The sequence below is a fragment of the Planococcus citri genome, chromosome 2 (genome assembly GCF_950023065.1).
Source record: "Planococcus citri chromosome 2, ihPlaCitr1.1, whole genome shotgun sequence".
NCBI lineage: Eukaryota > Metazoa > Arthropoda > Insecta > Hemiptera > Pseudococcidae > Planococcus > Planococcus citri.
Window position 1 is genome coordinate 11,014,394 of NC_088678.1, and position 13,576 is coordinate 11,027,969.

The window sequence follows — 13,576 nt, forward strand, 5'->3', positions numbered from 1 at the left end:
GAATTGAAAGTCCTTCATTTTGTAAAAAAAATTGCCTTTTCAAGTTGAATTCAAAAAAGTTTTGCTTTCCGAAAAATTTGATTTCTTGCAGAAATCGCTAAAAATTGTGAAAAAGTTGTACCTACCCAGGTTTTTTGTTGCTAAAATTATTGTGAAAAAGTTTTGTTTTTTTGGTCAAAATTTTCAAAAAGTTGTTATCTTAGAAATGATAGGGATTAGCTGATGATGATTGTTCTCATAACTAATGGGTTGATGGTCCATCTCATAAATATCACCTAAAGGGGGGACATTTATTCGACTCCTAGCTAGCTCAGATGGGAGTCTAGTTGAGTAATCACTATACTTCTAAGTCATCAAGTACATAAATAATCAACATTTAAATACCATTTATGTACACAAGATTTATTTTGAGAAGATATTCACTACATTGGCTACATTTATAACATATTGAGATATGTTATTACTTCAACGAATGTGCTCTATCTAAACAAATAGGAAAGTATTAAAGGTACTTTTCCTAGGTGACTCATGCCAATTATACAAGGAATTGAGACCATATTGGCTGCGCAATGTACAACAACCATGTAAGCGAAATATGTCGAATAGTGCGTAAGTGAGGAATCTCTGCTCCATCCCTTACGACGAATGACTTCATCTATTAATTACAATACAACTATAATTAATATAGTGGAGACACCACCATGTAAGTACGCACTTACCTAACACTGCTGACCGTCACACCACCTCTTTTCCGTAGCCTACCCCAATAATAGTGGCTGTCGGTGGCTGCTTTACTTTGAAGAGACTCATGTAACACACGCATCCCTCTCAATGCCTAGGTACATCTCGAGTAGACTGCAAAATTAGGTATAATCGTCGGATTATCACCATGGTAATTATCAAGCAACGATTACGATTAGACTTTAATTTAATCTAGTCCACACGCGAGGTGGGTTAAATAATAAAATAATACTACTTAGGCCGAGGCCTGTCTTCGTATACAGATTACTCCCTGACCACATACTTCGACGAGGATCCTACCACGGCCGATTGCAGAAACCAAGTGAAGAGACACTCGTATCGCCAGAAGCTCGTGCCTCCTTGGCGATTGACAGATGTCTTTCACACCCTAATATTTGAATACTTTCCCGCGTACTCGGTACCTTTTATTACCCAATAAAGATAAATCACATCGCGTAAAAGGTAACCCTAAGAATAATCACCAAGCAGGTGGAGGCAGATTGCACCATAACAAAGTCTTTCTTTTTCCAGAATTACCTACCTAATAAATTTTGCTTTTTACAAAACTGTCAAAAATCCAACTTTTTTCAAAAATTACCCTTAAATTTTCAATTTTAAAAATTTTCCATCTACGTTTTTTTGTGAAATTTCAAAAAAAAAAGCCCAAATCGCTAAAAATTGATAGAAAATTCCAATTTGGTAGGTACTGTTTTTTTTTTTTGTTTTTTTTGGTTAAAATTGTGAACAGGTTTTTCTTTTTTGGCCAAAACCACCAAAAAGATCTTACTTTTTCAAAAAATCTTGTTTTTTCGCCAACATAACTGTCAAAATTCTTACTTTTAGTTAAAACTGCCCAAAATTCACATTGTATTGCAAAATCCATCAAGAAAAATTCATCACAGTGGAGATATCATATAAGAGTTTTGTGTTCCTAGATTTTTTCTATTTTTTTAATTACAGCTCCAAAATTCGGTAAGATTTTAAAAATTGAGTTCTCAGAAAATATCAGTTTTTGAACTATGAAAATGTTTGATGAATATTTTTTAAAACCGTTCCAATTCATCTTCAAAACGCTGCTAACAGATTTTCTGCAAGTTGAAGCAGTCCCGAGCAATTAAACTCCAAAGCAGGGCATTATGGCGAGAAATTTCAACTTCTGGAAAACATACCCAACCCTAACCTGCTTCAAGAGACTTTAAAATGGAGGGCCAATGATAGCGATTTTCTTTCTTTCATTATAATGTGAGTAAACTTGAAAAAAAAAAAAAATTGTGCAGAATCAGATGACTTAACCCTGAATATGCTGGACTGATTTGGTATGGAATGATCTCAATGGCATGGCATCGAACTATTTATTTTGTTGTTTTTGTTTTCAATCTGAAAATTCAATCATTTTGGCAGATCTGATCAAGATTTCTTAAAGGTGAAGAAACTGATACATTTTCAAGAAACGCAGCATAATGAGTTTATTTTTGAAATGCTTGAGTAAGTAATAAAAACATGGGTAGGTAGGTAACGTACCTACTACCTACCTACATATATTATAAAATTAATAATTTAAAAAAAAAGTTATTAATTGTAGGTTAAAAAATATTTTCATCGCATAAAACAATGAAAAACGAAAATAAAATTAAGCTCAATATTATAAAATGAAATGGTTTCAACTCTATCAATTCATTCTCCATGGGAATGAAAAGTGTGAAACATCATTGTTTTTATTAAACTTCAACTCGACGAAAGTTAAACGCTGTACGGTGGTGGAGCTGATAAGTTGGCTTCTTCGTCATTATTTTTTCCAGGCGATACATTTTTCTTCGCTTCGGCGTAATAGCTTTGGAAAACCAAAGCGGAGTAGAGTTCGAAAACTGAAATGAGAAGCAAACAAAATACTTACTCATTGCAACCTATACGTACGAGTATCTAATTGTCTAACATATAAATTAGTGTTAATATTACTTCATTTTGCACCAATCAATGATTAGCTAACAAAGATCAGCTATTTCAAATTTTTAAAACATGAACAAATGTTTTAGAAATTGAAAAAAAAAATCGAAAACAAAATTGAAAAAAAAATCATCGTTGTATAATCAGAATTGTGAAAACGAAATTGATAGAGATATCCTTATTAGGTATCAGTAAATTCCAAATGGATATAACCAGATGGAAATCAACATTTTCAGGAACTGTGTTTGACGTAAATTACATGATTAGGTAATGTAACAACGAAATAATATTCATGGAAAAATGAGTAATACTGATAACAAATTTTTATGCAAATACATAGGTATTGCAAATCAAATGAAGTTTTTGCTGTTTTACCAGTCCAAAGACGCAAGTACTCAGACTGAAATCGATTTTGAAAAATAATATTCAAAAATCAGCCAAAAATAATCTGATCTAGGTACCAAAGCACCTACTTTGATTGATAAGTAGGTACCCATACCTACATACCTGCGTAAGTTGATTCTTAAATTACTTACTCATATTACAGAGGTACAACATTTGTAAATGTTTTTCTACAATGTGTATTTCGTGGAGTTTCTTCAAATCAGATTGCGCTTCACGAGCCATTTTTGTCAAGTAATTATCGCACAGATTAAGGTGTACCATCCAATAAATAGAGTAGATTACACTCATGATGGAAAACGCAATGGTTATGCTTAACAGAGAATTGGAAGGTGTTTTCTGAAAATAAAAGTTTACGTAGGCATTTAAGAATTCCAAAAGTCTTAAGATACATTGATAAGTTTCCTAAAATTTCTTTCTTTCTTTACCTATAGGTATATTTTATGCTATGAAAACCAGGAGGTAGGTAGGTATTTGAACTTACATTAGCAATGGAGATGATCGAGCCCAAGTAAATGATTCCACCAATTATCGAAAAAAACAAGTTCATATAATACGCTGGAATGTTCTCAGCTATTTGTAGATTTCAACAAAAACCAAAGTAGGTAAATGATAAGTAGTTAGATGGTTTTAGAATAGGCTAATAATTAATTTATAAATATTTTATTTTTTCGTTTTGCAGTTTTTCAAAATGTTGGCATAAGGGATGAAAAAGTGAGCAAAAAACTTACCTAGAAACTCTTTATAAATCGGATTATTGACAATGGCCATTAAATACATTGCACTCCACACGCAATTGATCTACGAGTAGAAAAATGGGAAATCATTTCAATGAATGAATTCGTTACAAATAGGTACCTAATTTACGATTTAATATCAAGCTAAGAGATGAAGGTAGGTACTCAACTTACCAGATGAATATAGAGTAAAATCAAAGTGCCTGTTCGCAATGACAAACCCCAAAATGTTTTTGCAGCCATCTTGAATTCAAGTTTTCTGTTTCCAACAAGTGTTGAAAAAAATAAAACCGATTTTGTTTAAAAACACTAAACTTAATGAAGTACAAACCAATACAGTTTCAGTTCACTTTATCGAATCGAATGGTACAGAATTAATCGCAATATTTCCAACAGATTCGTGTGCGTCATATCAAAAATTACTCAGCTATGATTAAAATGATCCCCATCATGGGAAGTGGGAATACGATTACATTGTTTTATAAAAAGGGGAAAAACGTAGATATGTACCTACTTTGGTACCTACTTTTCAAAAATAGGTATCAATAGCTTGACTTCGCGTGAATATAAAATTACGAAATTTTTCATGAAATGGTACTGCAAGTTTTTGATTTTTTGAGAAAATAAGTTAACAGCTGTCCATTTTTATATGGAATCAAATTTTGGCCATTTTAATGCATTTCTCAAACTTGAAGATCTTTTCTTGCTTTTAAATGGTCAAAATGACCAAAAATTTCGAATAACAAGTGACAGACACTTCGTCACTCGATGGATTTTTATGTACCTTCCATTTCAACTGGATATACCTATCATTCGTAAAATTACAATAAAAAGTGTTGGCGTGAATCCGAAAAAATATTTTTTTAATCTATCAACTTATAATGCTACAAAATTTACCACTTTTAATATTGTTCAACAACAATTTAGTCAAAATTCACGGGCTAGGGTTCATTTTCCAATTTTTGTCACTTATTAAAAATCAAATTGGAGCTAAAAAAATTTGAAAAAAATCAAAATTTCGTTAAATTAACCTCAATTGAAATATTTTTAAGCTCTCGGAATCAATCAAATTCATTTCAAATACAATTTCGAGCAATCGAATCAAAATAAGCATCACTCCAGTGAGCTGCGAATGGAAAACTGAGTGTACCTTTTTGACATTGTTAGTTACATTGATGAATTAAAACAGGCGAAAAATGCAAGTTAAAAAATTCTACATGATTCGAGAAAATATAATATATTTGTATTCCTTTTTTATAAAAACGAATTAAAAAATTAAAAAACGAGCAAATAATCAACTTACAATTAGGTATAATTTTACAAAATTAAACGCTTCCGAACTGTATAAATGAATTTTCATCACTTTTTTTTTTTAAAGTGGAAGATCACTTTTTAAGCTAGATATTGACGGAGTACTGGGGACGTTGGGTGTCATACTGTGATGTATAAGGTGGAGATACACGACTGTAACCTTCTTCAGAATTGTTTTTTCCAAATCGCACATCGTTTGCAATATTTTCTTTTATCTCAACCATGTAGCTGTAGAAAACCAGAGCTGAATAGAGAACAAAACCTGAAATTGAAAAACAAACGTCGATTAGGTTGGTACTAATAGGTAGGTACATTACTAGTTTACTTATCATTCATTAAAATGTGCCTATTTATATTTTTGACGAACTTCTTTAGACTGAAGTTAAGAACATTATTTAAGTAGATTGAGACTTAATATTTCGAATTTTTCTCTCTTGAAAAAAAAAAAAAAAAAAAAGCAAATCTAGGTAACACACCAAGGTTGGCCAAAATTCATACTGGTGTGAAAATTTATTACCTAGTCAATTTCCAACCAAAATACCAGAATTACATTTGATTCTATCTGGTAAATTTTCACATCTTAAAAAGTTTGAACATTTGTGTAAAAGCTTTTTGTGAGGAGATCTACAGTATGACACAAAAGTAGTGCCTGGTTGCTTTTATTTCCAAGTGGAAAGAGCTAGAGACATGAATGAAGCGGCGTTGAGTAGGGAAAAATAAGGGATTTCAAAAGCGACCTTCAAAATTTCAGGCCCATGCACAAGGTGTCCACAAATTGAAAAACTGGTTTGGTCAAAAAATTCAAACTGGTTTTTATTAGCGCAATGTATTCTACACACTAAGGCGACAAAAACGTGATATGAATTTTTTGAAACCGGTTCATTAATTTGCAACCAGTTGACAAAAAATACCCAAAAATTGTAGATAGAGAAAAAAGCTAGGAACAAAAGTTGTAGGGCATGAAAAATTACACAATTCTGTTCAATCACATTTTGAAACCGGTTCATTGGTTCGCATTTAGCAACCTGTATTTGACAATCAACTAAAAATTGGAGATAGACAAAAAAAGCTTGAAACAGAAGTTGTAGAGCGTGAAAAATTGAACCATTTTAGCTGATCAGATTTTAAAACCGGTTCATTAATTTGCAACCAGTTATCAAAAATTACCCAAAAATTGTAGATAGAGAAAAAAGCTTGAAACGAAAGTTGTAGAGCGTGAAAAATTGAACCATTTTAGCTGATCAGATTTTTAAACCGGTTCATTAATTTGCAACCAGTTATCAAAAATTACCTAAAAATTGAAGATCGAGAAAAAAGCTTGAAACGAAAGTAGTAGGGCGTAAAAAATTACACAATTCTATTCAATCACATTTTGAAACCGATTCACTGCTTCGCATTTAGCAACCAGTTTTTGACAATCACCTAAAAATTAAAGATTGAGAATAAAAAATGAAACATAAGTTGTAGAGTGTGAAAAATTAAACCATTTTCGCTAATCAGATTTTGAAACCAGTTCATTAATTCGCAAAAATCCACCAAAAGTTACTTAATTGCAACTTAATTGGCCATTTTCAAAATTCTGATCTGCAAAAATAGTTCAATTTTTCGCACTCTACAACTTTTGTTTCAATATTTTTTCTATATCTCTAGTTTTTAGGTGTTTGTTAAAAACATGGTTGCTAAATGCGAACCAGTGAACCGGTTTCAAAATGTGATTGAATGGAATTGTGTAATTTTTTACACTCTGCAACTTTTGTTTCAAGCTTTTTTCAATATCCACAATTTTTGGGTAATTTTTGATAACTGGTTGCAAATTAATGAACCGGTTTCAAAATCTGATCAGCAAAAATGGTTCAATTTTTCACGCTCTACAACTTTCGTTTCAAGCTTTTTTCTCTATCTACAATTTTTGGGTAATTTTTGATAACTGGTTGCAAATTAATGAACCGGTTTCAAAATCTGATCAGCTAAAATGGTTCAATTTTTCACGCTCTACAACTTTTGTTTCAAGTGTTTTTCTCAATCTTTAATTTTTAGGTGTTTGTCAAAAACTGGTTGCTAAATGCGAACCAGTGAACCGGTTTCAAAATGAGATTGAATAGAATTGTGTTATTTTTCATGCCTTACAACTTTTGTTTCGAGCTTTTTTCTCGATCTCCAATTTTTAGGTAATTTTTGATAACTGGTTGCAAATTAATGAACCGGTTTCAAAATCTGATCAGCGAAAATGGTTCAATTTTTCATGCTCTACAACTTTTGTTCCAAGCTTTTTTCTCTATCTCCAATTTTTAGTTGATTGTCAAAAACCGGTTGCTAAATGCGAACCAATGAACCGGTTTCAAAATTTGATTAGACAGAATTGTGCAATTTTTAACGCTCTACAACTTTTTTTCAAGCTTTTTTCTCTATCTATTATTTTTGGATATTTTTTGTTGACTGGTTGCACATTAATGAACCAGTTTCAAAAAATTCATACCTCGTTTTTGTCGCCTTCGTGTGTAGAATACATTGCGCCAATTTAAACCAGTTTGAATTTTTTGACTAAACCGGTTTCACAATTTGAGGGCACCCTGTGTATGGGCCTGAAATTTTCAAGGTCGCTTTTGAAATATACCTTATTTGTCCCTACTCAACGCCGCTTCATTCATCTCGCTAACTCTTTCCACTTGGGAATAAAAGCCACCGAGCACTACTTTTGTGTCATACTGTAGCTGATTCTTTAAATTTTTATAACTCTGCTTTTTGCAAAAAATTTTCAAAATTTTCCATAATAATTTTTTTTCAATCAATCCCCCCCCCTCCTCCTCCTCCTAATCAATCTCTTTATTATTGACCAAAAAATTTGGATTTGAAAATTCATGTCACTCGCACATTTGTACCTAATTGTCACATCAGAAAAACATTTTTCATTTGTTCTCAAAATTTCAGATTTCAAGAACTTTTGACTTAATATTTCAATTTTTATGTTAGTATTACCAAGAGAAACTTTTCGGAAAATTTTCGTACCCTCACATCAAAAATTGATTTCAGAAATCGAGATTAAAAAATGCCCATTTTGAGAATTTCCTCAGATTTCAAAATGAAATTCCGAGTAAAACTCAATTTTTAAAAAAAAATCTGCTTAACGAAATTTTATACTCCTTCCGATATAATGAAAAGTTTCCATTTTCATGCGTCATTCGGATTCTTCTCGTGTCTCAAAGGGTTAATGATTATTTGTCAAGCTTTTATTCACACCTGTCGAAAACGAACAGGTACGTATTTTGAGGGAATAAAAAAGTTGATTAAGTATTTTTTTTTGAAGTGAAAATAAAAACTACCCACCTAATACCTACGAAGCAGATAAAATAAAATGGGTACTGAAGATAACTTACCAATTTCACACAACAGAGAGAAGTAGATAGAAGACAGAACCGATCCATACAATCCATCCATATATTTCACATATCTTTCTCGACCCTTCGGATTCGTTATGAGTGTCTGCGCACTCTCGTACACCAGCTCTTGGTAAAGTTTCTCGAAAGGATCATTCAAATTGACTAGTACCATCACATAAACGCAATAGATCACTTCGAGGATTAAAAATGACATGGTCGCGATCAACAAAAAATTGGAGGGTGTTTTCTGAAAATATAAGCACATAAATACATAATATTAAAGAAATACTTATATCTAGCAACAAATCTTTGAAGTTGAAAATGAAACTATTCAAAAGCACATCTGCTGTTGGGAGCCAAGTAAAATCTCCACGAATAGAACAATTCTTCTGCCAAAATTGACGTTTAGCCTTTTGTATGTCTCAAGGAATCACTCAAAGTGTCTGTAATCGATTTGACCAAAAATGATATTTTTAGAGAGAAAGTATGGTTTTTTAGTGATATTTTAAAAATCCAGAATGATGCCTCTGAAAATGAAGAAAACCAGTTCTTGTTAATCTAGGAAGCTCCAGAATGGCTGTAACTACGAGTAAATACGTAGTGGGCTTCGATTTGGAAGGAGTTGATATTATCGTTAGCTCAAGAACTGTTTTTCATCAGTTTTACTGCAGATGTAGGTACCTATGTATGTACATTTTTAAAAAATTACAAATTTGGATTTCAAGAAATCTGCCAAAAATCAAACAATTAATTTGGACTGCTGTAATTTTGGTTTTAAAAACTTTGTGAATGTCTCTTACATCGAGTCATGATAAACTTACTTTAATAATGGATACGATGGTTGCCAAGATAATAAATCCTCCTATTATTGATAGATACAAATTCGTGTAAAACAACGGACCATGTTCACCTAAACGTAAACAAAAATCAATTACGTACCTAGTATAAGTACCGAATACAATGTACTAATGTACTTCAACAATTATACGAGTTAAATGGTCTTAATTTGGGCATTTTTATGTTATCACTCTTTAAAGTTGTTAAACATTATCAGGAAATGATTTTTTTTTTCGAATTTCCCCTCGAATCTATGTAAAAAAAAGTAGGAGCAAGTGCTTTCTGAAATGGGGGAAAAAATTAGAAAAATCAATCAATCAATCAATCAATTTAAAAAATGCACTTAAAATTGAAAAAATTTGATTTTTGCGATAGAATTCTTCAAAACATTACATTTTTTTTTTTTTTTTTTTAGGAAAAACAAATCACCAATAGTCCCCCCCCCCGCCGCCTACCCTCACACACAAAACTGAAAATAATAATTATTCGTGGTAATTTTTCAAAAAATTCCCAATTTCTGTGTCAGAATTCCAACAAATAGCCCATTTTCAACAGAAAACCTTTCTCGACCCCCCTCCCCCCAGCAATGAGTATACCTGTCAGAGACAAAACTAACGTTAGGGAGGTGAAGCACACACCTCTTCCCCAAGGTTGTCAAAGCTTAATAAAGCTGGTAAAAGTCAGCCAATTTTGAAAATTTTAAGTTCGAATAAAAAGACTATTTTGTCAACTTTTTTGGATTACACATTTTTGAAAGCTTTTGCCAAGTCGAGATTTCTAAAAAAAAAATAATTATTCAAATTCTAAAATTTTGAAACCAAAAAAAGCTCCTTCAAAACAAAGCTGTTTCACCTATCAAAATATGTACGAATTTTTGAAAGCTTTGCCCTTAGTTCGTTCGGGCCAGTTTGCTTTTTGTTTTCAAAGTTGGAATTTCTTTTAAAAAAATCTTTCAAAGTTCAAAATTTTTAAACCAAGAAAAAGAAAATCAAACTCTTCACATAAAAAAAAGTTGGTTTTTCACCAATCAAAATAATAAGTATGACATTTTCTTGTTGTTACTCTTTTACTGAATAAAAAACTACATGTTTGAGGCTTCTAAAGATTCGGTCTTTTTTTCTCATAGGTATCAATTGGAAACATTTTTACTGACCCCCCCCCCCTCTTCTCAACTTTCGAAGCTCAAAAAAATAAGAAATGAATCAAAAGAAAAACTTCTCCCACTTACCAGACGATTTTTTGAATTTTCCCCCCAAATTCAGTTTCTTGATCCTTGATTGGAGGATTTTTCCCCCGAAAAACACAAAACCGCAACAACAGGGTGTCTAACAAATTACCCAGACAAAAAAAAATCATGACCTTTTTCATCACCCATTTTTCACATTTTTATCGCATGGAAATACTCCCCCCCCCCAGCAAAAAAAAATAATTAAATAACTCGAAACTGCGAGGACATTTTTTTAAAAAAAATAACCTAGTAGGCAAATAAGTGAATTTCAGTTTTTTCATTTTTCTGATTTTTTGAACACTTTTAGTTTGTTTTTTTTCATTTTTGGGCGATTTAAAAAATGTTAAGGGTGTTTTGAGCAAAATTTGTGACTTTTTCATGACTTTCATGACCGTTATAGATACCCTGACAACTTCTAGGAGTGGACTCCACTTTCGTTCCCTTCAAATGGGCTCATCCAAGAGATCAAAAATCATTCTTCAATGTTCACTTCTCAAGGATGTTCAAGTTCAGGATCAAAAAAATCAACAAGGCCACAACTATACGAGTAGGTAAATGTCTACCTACATTCTAACCTTATAAATTTTCCATGTGGCCTTATCAAGCTTATGGGGAGAGGAGAGATCCCATGCAGTTGATGAGATATCAGTGTAGGTGTTTTTAAACAGATTTTCGCAAGTCCAAAATTGGCGTTTTCAATGAAAATCTGAGTGAACCACCTCAGAAAGGGGTGGACTTTCATCTCGAAAATTTTATTCAGGGGTACCCAATAATTGACCATCATAATTTTTCAAATTCGCCAACAATGGCATTTTAGTCATCTCACAAGGGATTCCCCCTTTCACCTTCCCAACTTCATGGGTAAAATTTATAGTGGAAATTTCAACTTGAAAAAATGAACTGGATGCTTCAAAACATTTCAGAATGGTTTGAAACCGTTTCCAACCAATGTTGGGGAAATGGGGAAGTCTAAAACAGGACACAAGCCAGATTTCAGCTTTGTAGGTCCATTTGGTAAAATTTTAATTTATTCGCATTTGGTCTCATATTTGATTTCCAAAAAATTTAAAATAATCTTTACTTTAGCACCAAAAATGTTGGCTGCTCATGTATTTTTGGGTTATTTTTCAATAAGAGCCATCTGAATAATATTACTCAATAATAGCTGACTAGATATTAAATCAATATAATCGTACTTTATTTATCTACTGCTAATTACCTACGCTCATTTTTTTTAGTCAATAAGGATCAAGGATTAAGGAATGAAAACACATGTCAGAAAAATACTTACTTATGAACTTATCGATCGCAGGATTGTCTAGAGCGGGCAACAAAACACACGACACCACACAATCGATCTAATTAAAAAATGAAGAATTTATTTTAATGGATTCAACTCATTTCATAACATACAAGCACATTTTTTCTATTGTGAAATTGAGATATTAACTAGGTACTTGTGAATATCTTGAAAGTACGAGTAAATCAGTAAAGTAGAAATTGCAATTTGGCACATGTTTCGAAACACCGTATGATGTCGATTACATAACAATCTAGATTAGATTTCGCTGTTTCGTACCCTCCCCTCAATGAAAAGTACCCGAAAGACAGATCATTTGGAAATGGTAACATTCAAATATCAAACAGAATTGGAAAAAATTCAACCACTATTGCATTGTTTCACCTTCGAATTAATTCCAAACAAAGAAACAAACCAAATATCAAACTTTTTTGAACATGCTGTAGTGCCAAAAGCCATAGTGAAGTTTGCATGCATGTAACGGTACGATACCATAGGTACGTACTTTTTATTTTATTCTAGCAATAAAACTTAATACACCACATGACATGTAATTCATAAATTTATTGGTTAGCCTACTTACCAGGTTAATATAGAGTAAAACCAGACTGCCCATTCGCAATGATGTACAACACATTTTTTTTAAAACCATTTTGAATGAAAGTAAATTTTTACACGACTAAATATATGCGAAAACTTGAGACACACACAGTCGGAGAGCAAGTGTTGAGAAAAACAATTTCTGATGAAAACAAATCTCAGCTATCCCAATTCAACCTTTTCCGTTTTAAACTGGCTGAACTAGCATTTATCGAGATTGTTCACGCGCATGAATTCAGAACAGGTAACAGTCAGTAAACACTTCGAACCGAATCACTCGTTGATGTATTTCGATTGTTTTCCGCAATGGCCTAAATGGGCGATAACTGAAAGGCAAAATAAGAAAGTGGGGGTAAATATTTCTTACCAAGATACTAAATGTGCGCACAACCGACAAAGATTATGGATGGTTATGGATATGGAAATATGATGCAATAGTAACGAATACGAGGAATTTCGACCATCTGGCATCTTTATTTTAATGCATCTTATAAACTTTTCTCCTGAAAATAAATTCTCTATTTCCCTTTGTTGGGTCGCCAAACTCGGACTCGGAGGACGGTATTTTTGGGAGCACGGATGAAGATCTTTTCCTGCTTTTAATACAGTCCGGCATATGACAATAGGAGTAATTGCACCCCCCCCCCCGATCCACCTGGACAACTTTTTCCTTAAAGGGGACATCCTAAGGAACATTTTAAAGCAAACTTGCCCAAAAAAAAGTTGGCCTTACTTACAAAATGGTGGCCATTTTGATTGACAGGTCAGCCGAAATCGCAGATCTCGCGTTTCAACATAGGACTTGCTCGAAATTTTTCAAACTTTACAAAGGTAGAACGAAAGAACATGCAAAAATCTATCACATGTCAAAATTTCAAGTGCTAAAGTGTGTTTTTCGATTTTTGGTGAATTTTTGAAAATCGAATTTAGGCCAAAAATGAGGGAAAAATCACAATTTTACCAAATTGATCAAGAAAGCTGAAATTTGGGATATACCCTATTTTCGACATGCCAAATCGATTGGAAACGGTTTCAACCCGTTTTGAGCAGTTCTGGAGCCTCCAGCAGATTTTTGAAACTCGAAATTCCCACAAAATTC

The 13,576-nt window shown here is 32.6% G+C and overlaps 2 protein-coding genes across 2 annotated transcripts; both read right to left on the reverse strand.

Annotated features, from left to right (window-relative positions):
- Positions 1 to 2,181: 2,181 nt before the first annotated feature.
- Positions 2,182 to 4,200, reverse strand: LOC135834600 (uncharacterized). Its single transcript, XM_065348521.1, has 5 exons — positions 3,999 to 4,200; positions 3,819 to 3,888; positions 3,572 to 3,660; positions 3,222 to 3,426; positions 2,182 to 2,606 (listed from the first exon to the last, which is right to left on the reverse strand). Exons 1-5 carry the CDS (start codon positions 4,065 to 4,067, stop codon positions 2,482 to 2,484), a joined length of 558 nt encoding a protein of 185 aa, XP_065204593.1. The 5' UTR covers positions 4,068 to 4,200; the 3' UTR covers positions 2,182 to 2,481.
- Positions 4,201 to 5,045: 845 nt separating this feature from the next.
- LOC135834601 (uncharacterized) lies at positions 5,046 to 12,798 on the reverse strand. Its single transcript, XM_065348522.1, has 5 exons — positions 12,461 to 12,798; positions 11,869 to 11,935; positions 9,334 to 9,422; positions 8,510 to 8,759; positions 5,046 to 5,397 (listed from the first exon to the last, which is right to left on the reverse strand). The coding sequence occupies exons 1-5, from the start codon at positions 12,527 to 12,529 to the stop codon at positions 5,222 to 5,224; spliced, it is 651 nt and encodes a 216-aa protein (XP_065204594.1). The 5' UTR covers positions 12,530 to 12,798; the 3' UTR covers positions 5,046 to 5,221.
- Between the last annotated feature and the right edge of the window lie 778 nt (positions 12,799 to 13,576).